This window comes from Saccopteryx leptura, chromosome 7, assembly GCF_036850995.1.
Source record: "Saccopteryx leptura isolate mSacLep1 chromosome 7, mSacLep1_pri_phased_curated, whole genome shotgun sequence".
Taxonomy (NCBI): domain Eukaryota; kingdom Metazoa; phylum Chordata; class Mammalia; order Chiroptera; family Emballonuridae; genus Saccopteryx; species Saccopteryx leptura.
In genome coordinates this window covers 1235296-1251357 of record NC_089509.1, presented here as the reverse complement: position 1 = coordinate 1251357, position 16062 = coordinate 1235296, and the positions used below count along the sequence as shown (strand labels likewise).

Genomic DNA, 16062 nt, shown 5'->3' with positions numbered 1-16062 from the left:
GGGCGTGCCGGGTGGATCCCGGTCGGGCGCATGCGGGAGTCTGTCTGACTGTCTCTCCCTGTTTCCAGCTTCAGAAAAATGCAAAAAAAAAAAAAAAAAAAAAAAAAAAAAAAAAAAAAAATACCAATGACTTCCTTCAAAGATATAGAACACATATTCCAAAATTTTATATGGAACCAAAAGAGAACACGAATAGCCTCAGCAATCTTGAAAAGGAAGAATAAAGTGGGAGGTATCACACTTCCGGATATCAAGTTATACTACAAGGCCATTGTACTCAAAACAGCCTGGACTGGCATAGGAACAGGCATATAGATCAATGGAACAGAACTGAGAACCCAGAAATAAACCCACACTTTTATGGACAACTGAGATTTGACAAAGGAGGTAAGGACATACATTGGAGTAAAGACAGCCTCTTCAACAAATGGTATTCGGAAAATTGGACAGCTACCTGCAAAAAAATGAAACTAGACCACCAACTTACACCATTCACAAAAATAAACTGAAAATGGATAAAAGACTTAAATGTAAGCCATAAAACCATAAGCATCATAGAAGAAAACATAGGCAGTAAGCTCTCTGACATCTCTCGCAGCAATATATTTGCTGATTTATCTCCACGGGCAAGTGAAATAAAAGACAGGATAAACAAATGGGACTATGTTAAACTAAAAAGCATCTGCGCAGTTAATGACAATAAGAACAGAATAAAAAGACAAACTACACAATGGGAGAATATATTTGACAATGCGTCTGATAAGGGGTTAATAACCAAAATTTATAAAGAACTTGTAAAACTCAATACCAGGAAGACAAACAATCCAATCCAAAAATGGGAAAGAAATGAATAGACACTTCTCCAAAGAGGAAATACAGATGGCCAATAGACATATGAAATAATGCTCAACATCACTAATTAGAGAAATGCAAATTAAAACCCCAATGAGATATCACCTCACACCAGTCAGAATGGCACTCAGCAACAAAACAACACAGAATAAGTACTGGTGAGGATGTGCAGAAAAGGGAACCCTCCTGCACTGCTGGTGGGAATGCAGACTGGTGCAGCCACTGTGGAAAACAGTATGGAGATTCCTCAAGAAATTAAAAATCGAACTGCCTTTTGACCCAGCTATACCACTTTTAGGAATATACCCCAAGAACACCATAGCACTGTTTGAAAAGAAGAAATGCACCCCTGTGTTTATGGCAAAATTGTTCGCAATAGCAAAGATCTGGAAACAGCCCAAGTGTCTGTCAGTGGACGAGTGGATTAAAAAGCTTTGGTACATATATACTATGGAATACTACTCAGCTATAAGAAATGATGACATCGAATCATTACAACAACATGGATGGACCTTGATAACATTATACTGAACGAAATAAGTAAATCAGAAAAAACTAAGAACTATATGAATCCATACATAGGTGGGACATAAAAATGAGACTCAAAGACATGGACAAGAGTGTGGGAGTTACAGGGTGAGGGGGAGGAGGGGGAGGTGGTTGGGGGAGGGGAGGGACACAAAGAAAACTAGTTAGAAGGTGATGGAAGACAATTGGACTTTGGGTGATGGGAATGCAGCATAATCAAATGTCAAAATAACCTAGAGGTTTTCTCTGAACATATGTACCCTGATTTATCAATGTCACCCCATTAAAATTAATTTAAAAAAATAAACATTTCCCATTAAGAAAAAAAAAAAGACAGACATTGTTAAGAAAAAAAAACCAGAATGAGAAAAATTTTGCACTTTGAGACAAAGGACTCGTTGCCAGAATATATAAAAAATTCTCAAAACTCAATAATAAAAAAGCGCAAAGATTTAAATAGACACATCACCAAAGAAGATAACTGAATGGCAAATAAGAACATAAGATCCTTAGCATCATGAGTATTAGGGAAATAAAAATTAAATCTACAGCCTGACCGGATGGTGGCTCGGTAGATACAGCATCGGACTGGGATACAAAAGAGCCAGGTTCGAGACCCCGAGGTCGCCAGCTTGAGCGCGGGCTCATCTGGTTTGAGCAAAAGCTCACTAGCTTGAGCCCAAGGTCACTGGCTCAAGCAAGAGGTTACTTGGTCTGCTGAAGGCCCGTGGTCAAGGCATGTATGAGAAAGCAATCAATGAACAACTAAGGTGTTGCAATGCGCAATGAAAAACTAATGATTGATGCTTCTCATCTCTCCGTTCCTGTCTGTCTGTCCCTGTCTATCCCTCTCTCTGACTCTCTCTCTGTCTTTGTAAAAATAAATAAATAAATAAAATAAAAAATTACATCTACAGTGAGCTACTACCACATACCTATTAGAATAGCTAAACATTTTAAAAAAGCAAAACCAAAGCATTGACCACACCAAGTGACAGGGAGGCTGCCACCAATAGGAATAAAAAATGGTACAGCCACTTTGGATAACAGTTGCATTTTTATTTTTACAAAAGTATACAGGTATTGCCTGGCCTGTGGTGGCACAGTGGATAAAGTGTTGACCTGGAATGCTGAGGTCACCGGTTCGAAACCCTGGGCTTGCCTGGCCAAGGCACATACGACAAGCAATGTACAACTAAAGTGAAGCAACTATGAGTTGATACTTTTCACTCCTGCCCCGCTCAAAGTTCTCGAAGTCCAGTGCTCACAGTGGGAAAAGGGCTCTAAGGCCCTACTCCCTGGCCAGAGGAGAGAATCTGATTGCCACCTGGGACTAGTGACTTCCCTGCGCAGTCACAAAAGGTAGGCAGTATGTCGAGACCACGTGACCCATGCAGTGGCTGGGACTGAGACTTGTGCTCTGGTCCTCCAAGGAGGGCTAAGTGTGGAGAGTATGGACGATGCCTAGTGAGCACTGACAGACCAGGGTGGCTCTTAGTAAGACCTTCCTTCCAGTCTTCCCCTTTCTGGCAGCTGGGCCATGAGCTGGCTTTCATTTTCCAGAGCTTTGCCTCTTTTTCTCAGGTGTTCACAGAGGTGGTCGAGAGGTGCCAGAAAGACCTGGGTTCTAGTGCAGACCTGCCACCTGTCAGCTCGGTAAATTTGGGGAAGTAACACAATTTCTGAGTGTCTTCATTGGCAAAACTGAGGTTATAGGACAAGCCATATACAGTTGTGGGGGAGCTACAGGGCGACCAGAGCTGAGGGCCCTCAGCATGCCCAGTACCCATGTGGTAGGGACCCTGAGAGGCACATCTTTTCATGTTTTACATCACAAAAGTCAAAGGTCAGGGCAGCATGTCGCTGTGTAATTGGCAGTGTTTCTTTTGTTCTGACCCCTAAAATAGGTGCATCTTATAATAATGGCACCCCGGGGTTGGCGAAATGTGGGATCATTACAGTTGTGCTGATCTGGGGCAAACTGCAATATCTCTGGGCTAAAATGGGAGGTAGTGTTCCTCCTTCAGCTAGTCACTAGGAGGCTAAAATAAAACCACAACAGTCCACAGTTCTGATGGTACCTGTCACTCACCACCCTCCCTCCAGAATAACAACCTTGGCATGTGCAGCGGGCTCTGGGCATGCTGAGAAGTCCTTTGCCAGACCTTGTTTGTTTGTCTGTGGGCGGGGAGGCCTCTGCACTAAGGCCGAGCAGGCAAATATTTGCAGTTGTGAATTAACTCGAGTTCCAGCAGTCATGGCGACAGGAGGCCAACCTTGCGGTTTCTCCAAGGCCCACCCCAGTGAGTCCCCTTCCAGGCAGGTCTTGAGGTGGGCTGGAGGAGGGGGCTGAGCAGGGGGAAGGCTAAATCCTTGAACCAGAGTTTGAGAGGACAGCTGGAGTTTGGGGTAAAGGGAAATCTGGGCTCTGCCATAGGCCAGGCCAAGGCATTGACTGGTTGGCAATCCTTAGGCCTGGGCACCACAGTTTCAAGGGGCCCTCTTCCCGGACTTTAAGGCAAGTGAAAGTCAGCTGAGGGCCTCCAGCGCCATCGCCAGGAGCAGCTTGGAGACTGGGGCCTGTTATTCTCCCATCTGCCTCCAGCTCTAAACCTGAGGCCTCTGGTTTAAACAAATGTCGGAACCAGCCGCAGGGCCAGTAAAGACAGAGAGTTGTCAGACAGGGTGCAGACTGGCAGGTAGGCCTGCCCACCCAGTCCTGGACATAGTGGAGGGCTCCTTGGCTTCCAGCTGGCAGGGCTACCTCTGTGGTCTTGTGGGGCACCCAGTGGTTTGGGGCATGATATGGGGCCTGGAGCCACAAAGGCTTGGGCTTAAGTCCAAGCTCTGTTGCCTCCTGGTTGTGGGTTTTTAATAAGTTACTTCACTCCTCTGAGCCTCAATTTCCTCCACCATGAAACAGGGTGACTGCACTGAGCCTATACCTTAGGTGGTTGTGAGCCTTCCCTGAGATAATAATAGAAATACTTGGCCCTGGCCAGTTGGCTCAGTGGTAGAACATCAACCTGGGGTGTGGAAATTCTGGGTTTCTTGGTCAGGTCACAGAGAAGTGACCATCTGCTTCTCCTACTTTCCCACTGCTCCCACAGCTATGGCTCGATTGATTTGAGCACGTTGGCCCTGGGTGCTGAGGATGGCTCCAAGGAGCCTCCATCTCAGTTGCTAAAAATAGTTCAGTTGTGAACATGGGCCCCAGATGGGCAAGAGTATTGGCCCCAGACAGAGGTTGCCAGATGGGTTCCAGTTGGGGCACATGCCAGAGTCTGTCTCTCTATATCCCCTCCTCTCATTTAAATAAAATAATAATAATAATAACAGCAATACTTACTGGGCCTCTGCTCTGTGCAAACTGCAGCTGAGGAGCTGTATGTAGATTAACTCACTTAATTCTCACAATGACCCTATACAGTTTTCTATCCATTTTACGAATGGTGAAACTGAGGCACAGAGCAGTCAGTTTTCTCATCTAATGTTGCTGTCCTGGAGCTGGGATTTACACCAAGTGGTCTGAATTAGTGGCCTGCCGCTGAACCATGTACAAATTGCTTGAAAGACACCATGAGTGTCTGATCAATGTTTGATATTACCCTTGTCCTGGCCCATAGATCAGCCAAGGTAGCAGCCCTGAGGAACGTTCTGGGCACACCTGCCATGGCCCTTCTGTGCTAAGTTCCTTTTGATCTTCACCAGGACTCCATACCCTTTCCACCTTCTCTCTTCCCCCTGAAAACTTGGACTAGGTGGTGTGACCTTAGCCCCATATGGAAAAGAAAACTGAGGTGCCAGATGGCTTCTGCCTAGTAGACAGGACCCTGACCCCAGCCCTTACCCTGACCATCGGCACACATTGGGAGGCTCCTGTCTGGGTGGCAGCAGGCAGAGCAGGGTCTGGTGGCTGCCAGGGGCTCAGAGGTCCTCGTCAGACAGGTGTCAAACACTCCCGAATGTGGCGGCTAGCAAGCCTCTTACTGTTCCTGACTGCCTGGGGAACTTCCGGTATACCGGCTACTCATGGTAAGGCCACTCCCCAACCCTCCAATCCTAGGTCCCAAGGCCTTCCCACCTTCCCCACCTTCTCTGAGCCTCAGGGCAAGCTGAGAGGCAGCCTCCCAGCTGGAGGGCAGAGTTCTGTGGTGGTGGTGGTGACAGCCATAGCAGGGCACCCCAGTCAGGGAGGTTACATCCTGGTGCTCCTTCCTCTACCCTGGGGGGAGAGGGTCACAGAGTCCCCTGGGCTTTCCCACTCCACTCATCACTCCCTCAACTGAGAAAGCCCTGGTCCCAGGCCAGGTCACATCAGAGCCACACTGCCTCAGGTGGCCTGTCCTACTGAAACCCTGCCTCAGCCCCCATCCCGGGTCCCACAGTCAACAGGAGGAGGCAGGGTGCTGGGGAGGCCTGCAGGGAGAACGGCTGCCTCCCTCAGTGGCAGCCACCCAGCCTCTCCTGGAGCCACAGAGCGTTCCTCACACTTAGGCCTCTTGAGCAGCTTCTCTGCCTGAGGTGCTCTTCCTCCTCCCCACTCCCTCTTTCCATATTTCCCCCTACCTTTCAGCTCCAACCTGTGGTCTTTTGGTTCAACTGTCCTGACTCAACTCAAGCACACTTTCCTCCCCTGGCCTTTGCATCTTCCCTCACACTGCTCTTCTGCACCCCCCTGACTTAATCCCCCATCCCAGCTGTCCCCTGTCCTCAAGACAGATGACTCTAAGAGCCCAGGAGACCTGTGGTGATACTCACTGGTGACAGGTCTGTGGCCATAGGGGAGGACACGGGAAATGCTCAAGGAGGGGAGGCCGTGGAGGGACGATGTCAAGATGGGGTTGCACAGGGATGTTCGGAGAACAATGAGACCAAGTTAATGTGCATTCTTGATAAAGTGACATGGGCTCTCCCTTCTGTGCCAGCACTAGACTGCTTCCTCAGTACAGTAGAATGTCCTCAATTTGGATGAAAAACTGAGGTTCAGACATAGAAAGACACTGGCTCAAGGTTACACAGAGGTAGGGCTGGGGTTCAAAGGGAGGTCTGAATGGTCACGTCTCCTGTGCTTCAGCCTCCAGCTCTCTTTGCGAGTGGAGGAAGAGAGCAGAGGAGAGGGAAGAGGATCATGACCTGCAATCATACAACCCCCCTGGCTTGCCCCAGCTTAGGCCCCCACCCCAGACCCCCATTTCAGGCCCCTCTACCAAAGCAAGCCCCCTTACCCTCCCCAAACCAGACTCAGTGTTCTCCAGTAGTGAGCAGGCCCACCAGGTGCTGTGGAGAAACAAACGTGCCAACTCCTTCCTGGAAGAGCTCCGGGCCAGCAGCCTGGAGCGGGAGTGCATAGAGGAGGTCTGTGACTTGGAGGAGGCCCAGGAGATCTTCCAAAATGTGGAGGACACAGTAAGTCACCTGGTAGGGTCTAAAGGCCAAATCTTAGAGGTGGGTTGGTGGCTGGCTGGCTGGGGCCTGGATGAGCTGGGTGGGACTGACCCCTGAGGGCCTCTTGGGGTCTGGGAAGGCAGTGGCACCAGCCCCTTTCCCCTCAGCTTGGGGCTGGGTGCATGGAATGATAATGCACTGGCTCTATACTGTATGTGACTATAAGAAACAGAACTCTGCAATGAACAGCAGGAAAAAAGAATTTAGGGAAGCCAACCCAACTCTACTGTAGGTGCACACCCTCCTGCTGCTGACCACCTCTCCCTCACCTGTTTTCTCTCTCTGTGACCAAAAGACCACTGTCTCTCCTGCCACTCATGAACCTGCTGATCAGGGTGTGTGACTCAACTTCCTGATGTCTGTCCACATAGACTCATCCTGTGCCTCAGTTCATATTCTCAAAGGGCAACATCTGCTTGCTCAGGAGATCTGAGGAAAGGGTCTATCTATGTCTTCTCTGACCCCCAGGCCTTGTGGTAGTGGCCCTGAGGTAAAAGGTGGACTTGGTAAGAGAGGTGGCTTTCCATTACAAGTCTCAGAACCCCTCTATCCCTAAGGGCCCACTTCAGCTGCTAGGAGCTCAGAGTTGTGCCATCTGGGGTTCCCTCCATGCTGTTAGGGATGCCCTTTCTGTTTAGGGCTTACCTGGCTGAGGGAGAGCTCTCATCTGCTCCCCACCTTGCCCTCAGCTGCCACCTCCTTGACTAGGTCCCTACTGCCTCTTTTCCCAAATGGCCTCATTAGCAGACACTAAATGATACTCTGCAGGTGCAATCTCAGCCCATCACATGCCTTTTGTGGCCACACCTCATCCTTAGGTCTTGGGGTGGGGGGCAGAGCTACTGCTGCAGGGCTGGACGATGTAGGCACCAAGCAGTGGGTTTTGGGGTGTGGTGATCCCAGACCAGCAGCAGCAGCAGCAGCAGCACCTGGTTAGAAAAGCAGGCTGCTGTACCAGACCTTCTGAACCAGCAATCTGTCTCACTAGTGAGGTCCAGGAGCTTGCTCAACTTTGGGAACAGTGGTTCAGGGTAAGACTAGATGCAGGATAGGTCCAGAAAAGCCCCAGAGCGAGTAACAGGAACTGGTGGGACATAGGTCCTTCCTATTGCAGAGGTTTCTGTGGTAGAAGACTGTGAGGGACCAGACTTCCAACTGTGAACAGAGCAGGAGGGTGTTGTTCATGGGATGTGGGGTGGAGATGGGCAACAGGGGTCAAGGAGAAGCTGGTGGTAGCCCAGGTGCAGCTGCACTGGCGGGGGGTGACACACAGGGGCTGACCTCTCTTTGTCTGGAAGCCCTTCTCTCCCCTGTCCACTTAGAAACTACTGAGCCTCACCTGGGACAGACCCAGGAGGTGCCCGGTGAGCTCCCCATACACACACCAGGGCTGAAGGCCCCTGACATAGCCCGTTCTCTCCACAGCTGGCCTTCTGGTCCAAGTACCTTGGTGAGTGCGCTCTGGAGTGCAGGCTGCGCTGTCTGTGCCCCTCCGGGCCTCAGGGCCACTGTAGGGAGGGGAACAGGACTGGCAGCACCCGGGACACCTCTCAAACCCCATGTCGCAGACGGTGACCAGTGCAAGGACCGCCTCCCGGAGCACCCGTGCGACAGCCCGTGCTGCAGTCACGGCACGTGCATCGATGGCATCGGCGGCTTCCGCTGCGACTGCAACTTGGGCTGGGAGGGCCGTTTCTGCCTGAACCGTGAGGGCGCACGGGACCCGCGGGGGTCGCGGGGGCAAGCGAGGGGCGCGGCGTGGGGTGGGGGCTCCGCGGGGGTCTCCAAGGCGCGCTCCTCCGGGTCGGTGTCCGCATTTCCCCAGGAGTGCGCTTCTCCAACTGCTCGATGGACAACGGCGGCTGCGCGCACTACTGCCAGGAGGAGGGGGCCCGGCGCCGCTGCAGCTGTGCACCGGGCTACGAGCTAGGGGACGACCACCTGCAGTGCGAGCCCACAGGTGATCCCCGGAGCTGGGCGTTGTGGTGCGGTCAGGGCGATGGGGCTCCTGGCGAGTCTGGTGTGCACGAGGAGCAGCACTGAGTCCTACTGAAGGGAGATGGGCTCCCGGATTGCCGGGCCATCGTGCTACAGGCAGCCTTCCCCTGTTCACCTGGCCAACAACTCCTAGAGTCTGAGCCTGTAGGCCACTCACCTCCCAAAACCTGAGCTGACATAGGGGTCAGGTCCCCAACATCTATCTCCCTTTGTCTGTCTTGGATGGCTTCTTCCCTTAAGATGCTCTGTCAAGCCCCACACCCCGTCCCCCCTTAACTCTGGCTTCTCCGTGGAGAGCAGGGACCCACGATCCAGCCTTCCTCTTTTCCTTCGCCCAGATTTTAATTTCTTGGATTTATATATGTGTAAGGATGTCGGAGTTTTACAGCTCTTACAATGCATTTCACCAGGTGGCTCCTCACTGCAGGTCTTTTTTCATTCATTGTACAGTGCACAGGGCCCCTGTGAGACCCTCTGAACGTGGAGATTCATGTCTTCCACCTTTAGGAATGCTTCCTTACTCGTTTCTTTGATAACCTCCTGTTTTCTCTGTTCTCTTTCTGGACCCCCTGTTCTCAGATCTCCTCCCCTCAATGGATGACTGTGATCATCTCTCTTGGTTTCCATTTCTTTGACTTTGTGTTCTTCCAGGGAACTTTCCACTACTTTATATTGCCATCCTTTACTGGAAAAAAAAACAAAACAGTTCTAACTTTGTGTTTTGAATTAACTATATTTCATAGAAAGTTGCATAGAAATGCCCGGTAGACCTGTTGGCCTGTGGGCTTTCCTGTGAGACTATCTAAAGGCCTAGGTCACTGCCAGAGCCCCAGACCCTTAGGTCTTTACTTCATGCTGTTTTCTGAGAAGAATCCTCCAAACTCATACTTGAGTGGTTCCAACCTGGCTTCCTGCCCCTCGGAGCAGGGTGCAGAGGGAAGCCAGTCTGTAGATGTCTGCGTGACTCCCTCTGGTTGGCCTTTGATGTCATTCTTTCTGTGACTGTGCCTTGAGTCCCCAGATCACAGTCCCTGGTTTACCCTCTGCAGAAGATAAGACACCTACAGTCTCTGAAGGGGTGAAAGAGGAGAGTCAAGTTGCTGAGGAGTCTGGGCAGAGGTCTAGGGCTCTGGCAGTTTCTCTAATAAACTCACGATACCCCACCTGCACTGCCTCATTGGAAGCACTGAGTCTTCCCGGGGTTCTGTGGTGCAAAGCAGTCTGTACTTGGTACCTGCTATTACTGAGGGATTTGCTTTCTCAATCAGTCAATGTTCATCTGCTGTTGAACTTCCAGAATCGTGCAGTTGTCTCATCACCATTCCCTGTCATTATTCAGTTCTCCTGCTAATAGCTTCCTGCTGCTCTACATGAATTCTAAATCTCTCAGCCAAGATGAATGGCCCATCCTGAGCAGTCCCAGACAGAGCTCCTGGCCCTCAGTGCTCTGTCAGGTGCCCTCTACTTTTGTGTGTGTGTGTGTGTGTGAATGGTTTTTTTTCTTTTTTTTTAAATTTATTTATTATTTTTTTAAAAATAATTTTATTTTTTTAATGGGGTGACATCAATAAATCAGGATACATATATTCAAAGATAACAACTCCAGGTTATCTTGTCGTTCAATTATGTTGCACACCCATCACCCAAAGTCAGATTGTCCTCTGTCACCTTCTATCTAGTTTTCTTTGTGCCCCTCCCCCTCTCCTTTCCCTCTCCCTTTCCCCCCTCTCCCTGTAACCACCACACTCTTATCAATGTCTCTTAGTTTCACTTTTATGTCCCACCTACGTATGGAATAATGCAGTTCCTGTTTTTTTCTGATTTACTTATTTCACTTTGTATAATGTTATCAAGATCCCACCATTTTGCTGTAAATGATCCGATGTCATCATTTCTTATGGCTGAGTAGTATTCCATAGTGTATATGTGCCACATCTTCTTTATCCAGTCATCTATTGACGGGCTTTTTGGTTGTTTCCATGTTCTGGCCACTGTGAACAATGCTGCAATGAACATGGGGCTCAGTGCTCTGTCAGGTGCCCTCTACTTTTTTATTTTATTTTTGTGAATGGTTTTTTTTCTTTTTTGTATTTTTCCTTACTTAGAAGTAGAGGTCCCCAATGCAGCCAACCGGGATCCACCCGGCATGCCCACCAGGGGGCGATACTCTGCCCATCAGGGGCGTTGCTCCATTGCCACTGGAGTCATTCTAGTACCTGAGGTGGAGGCCATTTAGCCATCCTCAGTGCCCGGACCAATTTGTTCCAATGGAGCCTTGGCTGCGGGAGGGGAAGAGAGGGGGGGAGGACATGGGGAAAAGTGGAGAAGTAGATGGGCGCTTTTCCTGTGTGCCCTGACTGGGAATCGAACCCAGGACTTCCACATGCTGGGCGGACGCTCTACCACTGAGCAAACTGGTCAGGGCTGCCCTCTGCTCTTGAGAGGACCTTACAACCATACACAGAGCTCTCCAGGAATGCCTACCTCTTCCTCTCCATAATTTCTAACCTCTGTTGGGAGCTCTGCAGCATAAAACCTTACTTACGCATTCAGAGATTGCTCCCAACAGCCCTAGGGAATACTGAATTCTGAGAAGTTTAACAACCTATCCAAGGACACACAGCTAGATAGTAATGCTTGCTTGGTCTGACTCTTGTTTGTTGACTGACTAACCCGAGGGGGATTTGCAGATTGATGTATTTGCGAGCCTATGGATCGTTTATTCCTTTAACCCTACAATATGGCAAACCAGCATGCAGGCAGGAGGTGAACAGAATGGGAGGGCAGTCTGGGGGGTAGTGCCTGGCAGGACCTTATCATCTCCCCCACTGTCAGTGAAATTCCCATGTGGAAGGCCGTGGAACCCAATGGAGAAGAAAAGCAAGATCTCAAAATGTTGCACAGACCAAGTAGACCAAGTAGACCCGCGGCTTGTCAACGGGCAGCTGTCTCTGCAGGGAGAGAGCCCCTGGCAGGTGAGAGGAGGGGCAGCAGCCCCAAGTTCTTGCTCAGGGTGCACCAAAGAGGACATGCTGCCTTTGATTGGTGTGGGGAAGGGGAGGTGAGTGCTAAAGGCACTCAAGGGGGAAGCCCTGGAAAAGGCCGACTCCATGAACTGTGTGAATATAGAAAATGCCAGAAAAGGGGAAGAAGTATGGCCAGAAGTCCATGCCCACATGGCCAGGGAACCCGGGAAAGACCTACTTATGCTCTAGTGTCTCGGGTTTGAGAACCACGCCAGGTCTGTGCTGAGACCAGGGGCCCAGACTTGGAGTTGTCAGAAAGTGGTGCTGGGATGACACACCACCCGCTCCCATTCCAGGTGATCCTGCTGGACTCAAAGAAGAAGCTGTATTGTGGGGCAGTGCTCATCCACACCTCCTGGGTGCTGACAGCGGCCCACTGCATGGAGGACTCCAAGAAGCTCATCGTCAGGCTGGGTGCGGCCTGGAGCCAGGCAGGACGGGTCACCAGAGATCTTAGGAGGGGTGGCACCTGACAAGCTAGCCTAGTTTGGGGTCCCTATCCCTGGGGGCAATATGCTTGAGCTCTACAGGTGTTTGGGGTGAAGAGGCCCATTTCCTCCTACCCTGACACCCCTGTAGTGGGATTTGACGCACAGTGACAGCTGGTGTTTTACAGAAAGGACATTGTCTGGTGCCCTCTTCACATCTGGGCCCAGGTGCTTATACACAGTGTTTGCAAGCGAGGGGGTTACATACGTACTTGCTTCCTTTCTCCCACCATGTGCAGCAGGCTGTGAACGTGAACCTTCAACACCCTGTGGCACAGACCCACATGGCCTGGCCTCAGGAACATGCTCCACATACACTGAAGGGGATAGAACTGTCCAGCAAAGCCCTGACATCTGCCACAGCAGCTAGTTGCTTCCCTGAAGCAGTCTGGGGGTCTCCAAGCCTCAGCCTCATGCTATACCAGTTTCTGGAGGGAGCTCTTATCTGGTCTTTATTCAATGACCAGATTCATATCCCCCACAATTACCTGCAGCACAACCAATAGCCTGTAGCCTACAGTGACAATCTGCTAGGAATTTCCAGGCATCCCTAACCATCTAGGAGCCATCAGGCTTGCCTGAGAGGACCTTGTCCCTTGTGTGTGACCCAGGCCTTCCTGCCCTGCCTAGATCCTGTTGATCCTCTTGTCTGGGTCTCTGCTCTTGCCCTGCCCCCACCATGGCACGTCCCTGCCTTAAGCTCCAGCTGGGCTCTGCTGGCCAGGCCTCTACTGGTGGAGAGTTTCTCTCCAGTCACAGGCTCCCCATTCTCTTTGTAGCTCTGGTCTGTGTCTGGGTTTCCAGGGGGTCTTGAGCTTCCCTGCTGACTGCTGCTTACTCCCCAGGCAATGGTCCATCTCTGAGTCCTAAGTTCAGACCAGTATTCTGCCCCTTTATGATAGGCCTGTTACTCTTCATAAGGAAGTGAGGTGCAGACATGTGGCCCATGATGATACCTGGGAGGTGCAGTGACCACTCCAGTGTGGGCCTACTGTCCATCCTCCACCTGGTCATGCATAAACACAGCAGTTGTGCCCACCTGTCCAGAGACCACTCTGACAGCCCTGTGCCCTACAGGAGAGTATGACCGGCGGCGCAAGGAGAAGTGGGAGGTGGACATAGACATCCAGGAGGTCCTCATACACCCCAACTACAGCAAGAGCAGCAGTGACAACGACATCGCCTTGCTTCGTCTGGCCCAGCCTGCCATCTTCTCACAGACCATTATGCCCATCTGCCTCCCAGACCGTGGCCTCTCAGACCGTGAGCTCACCAAGGTCGGCCAGGAGACTGTGGTGACGGGCTGGGGCTACCGCAGTGAGACCAAGAAAAACCGCACCTTTGTCCTCAACTTCATCAAGGTCCCAGTGGTTCCTCACAATGAGTGTGTCCAGGCCATGTTCAACAAGGTTTCTGAGAACATGTTGTGTGCAGGCATCCTTGGGGACACGCGGGATGCCTGCGAGGGTGACAGTGGGGGGCCTATGGTCACCTCCTTCCGTGGCACCTGGTTCCTGGTGGGCCTGGTGAGCTGGGGTGAAGGTTGTGGGCGCCTCAACAACTATGGCATCTACACCAAAGTCAGCCGCTACCTGGACTGGATCCATGGCCACATGCGAGCCGAGGAGGGTTCCCCTGACAGCCAGCTGCCCTAGCATCCCTCCCGTGTCATCTGGACCCCAGAGGCCGCTCTTGGAAAGGGGATTGGCTTGAATGGCAGTACATGGAACATTAAAAGGAGTATGCAGCAAGCACACCAGCTGCTGTTCTGCCTGTCTTTCCATCCTTTTCCTGTGGTGTTCTGAAGGGAAGTCATACTTATCAAGTATTCGTATATCCTGAACTTCCTAAACAGAATCTTACTTAACTTCTGCAGCAAATCTGTGGGATAGGGATGAGCAGGTCTGAGTTTTGTGGCATCTGAATCTGGTACCATTTGGGGGACTCTGAAAAAGAATTAAAAATGTGACTTCACAACAGCAGGAGCTTCCCCTAGGGGATTGGAAGGGAACTTTGTGTGTGTTGGGGGTCCTGATGCTGAAGCTCTGTAATAACCCAACACTGGGGGCAGGACGCTTGTGACTCACAGCACAAAGGAGGACACTGAGGTTCAGGCAAGTTTACCTGGTAGAGCTAGGACTCAAGTCAAGGTCTGATTCTAAATCCTAGGTCCTCCTGTCTGTTCTCCTCCTGGAGGCAGCTGTTTTGAATGCCCCTGGGTATGGAGGCCATTCCTGGGCCTGTGAGAGAAGAAGCCAGAGACCTTGAAGGTGTTGGTTCAGCCCAGAAGTAGCCCGCAGTGCACTGGGGAAGCTGTTTAAGAACAATGTCACACAACTGCCGCGTCCCGCGCAATGAGTCTATTCCAGGGTCCCGAGTGGGAAATGGTACAAAATTGAATTAAATGATAGACAGAGACTTAAAGATATATATACAGGATGGGTTCAGGAGGATGCCATGCCTTGCCAACAGTCACTACTGTTTTTAGCTGCCAAAACATGGCTGCCCCCAGAAAGACATCTGTCTTTATTCCTGGGTAACTTGGGTCATTAGCGATTCAATGAAGTTTCCCCCACCATACTAGTCAATCTAACTTTACACCAAAAAGAAACTAGCTTCCAATCCTTCCAGGGAACATGGGTGGGCAGAATGAGCAGAGAAGCACAGCCCTTTGTTAACTTAATTAGGCAGGTGAGGTGGGGGGTTGGGCAGACTGCCAGCCCACAGCCAGCTCCCAGCGCCCCTGTCTCCAAAATCCAGACTGCAAAATACCCTGTTTATTTTTCAGTCCCCAACACACAATTATGAATAGCGATAAGCAAGAGGCTCTGTCCTGACCCAGCTTTCAATGCATGAATCAGAGTCTGAGAAAGAAGGTAGGATGCACTTGATAAAAAAAGATAGTGATGAATCAAATCTGAGGCAATTAGTCTAACTTTATGCAGCCTTGGGCAAGTCATTTCCCTTCTCCATGTGTCAGTAAGTGAGGGAGTGACTGACAGCAGTTGTTCTCGACCTGGCTGTGCATTTGAACCCCCTAGGGAGCCCTTGAAAGCTTCTATGTCCAGTCCCATCCTCAGAGATTCTCATTTAACGGATTTAGAGTAGGGGGACCCAGAAACTAATTGTTAAAACTCCCCAGGTCATTTTAATGTCTGACTGGGGTAGAAAGTCCACTGACCAATGGTCTTTAATGGCCTTTTCTGCGTGGATAGGTATTAGTGCTGAGTCTCTCAGGGCCAATGAGAATGACCAGAGTCTCAGAAAGTACAGCACAAGTCAGTCAACAGTAAAGGGGGCTGCAGTCTGTGATTATACTGAAGTTGTCAGCATGCTAGCTGTGGCTTATAACCAGAGGGGACTCCAGGACCTGCTGAGTGAGTTATCAGTGTGCAACCACAAGAAAAGAGGCTTGCCTGAGAATCTGTAACATTCAGCTTCTTATGGACCTAAGAAGGGAACAGGTAGTAGGACCACTTGGAAGTGGGAGAAAGCCAGGCCCAAGGCAGGAGCCATCTGCTGATCAGTGCATTGGATTAATAATGTCCCCCATACTATGTTGGACATGATGGCTTGCGAGAATGACAGTGTGCTGGAGGTCTTTGCCCTTGTTAAAGAATCCCCAGATGGGTTTCCTGTCTAGAAGCTTAACTAGCATACGCTAGAGAACTTCTAGAATCACAGCATGAGGAGATTTACTGCCCTGCTTGACAGTGAAAGTA

The 16062-nt window shown here is 50.4% G+C and overlaps 1 protein-coding gene across 3 annotated transcripts; it reads left to right on the top strand.

Annotated features, from left to right (window-relative positions):
- Nucleotides 1-3566: 3566 nt before the first annotated feature.
- Nucleotides 3567-14096, top strand: PROC (protein C, inactivator of coagulation factors Va and VIIIa). 3 transcript variants are annotated; one of them, XM_066345976.1, is made up of 9 exons: nt 3567-3683; nt 5329-5415; nt 6623-6789; nt 8254-8278; nt 8397-8534; nt 8654-8788; nt 11662-11801; nt 12149-12266; nt 13418-14096. In XM_066345976.1, exons 1-9 carry the CDS (start codon nt 3638-3640, stop codon nt 13993-13995), a joined length of 1434 nt encoding a protein of 477 aa, XP_066202073.1. In that variant the 5' UTR covers nt 3567-3637; the 3' UTR covers nt 13996-14096. The 3 variants fall into 3 exon arrangements, with proteins under 3 accessions (XP_066202073.1, XP_066202075.1, XP_066202074.1); XM_066345978.1 differs by lacking the exon at nt 8397-8534; XM_066345977.1 differs by lacking the exon at nt 5329-5415 and having other exon boundaries at nt 3592-3683.
- Nucleotides 14097-16062: the final 1966 nt, after the last annotated feature.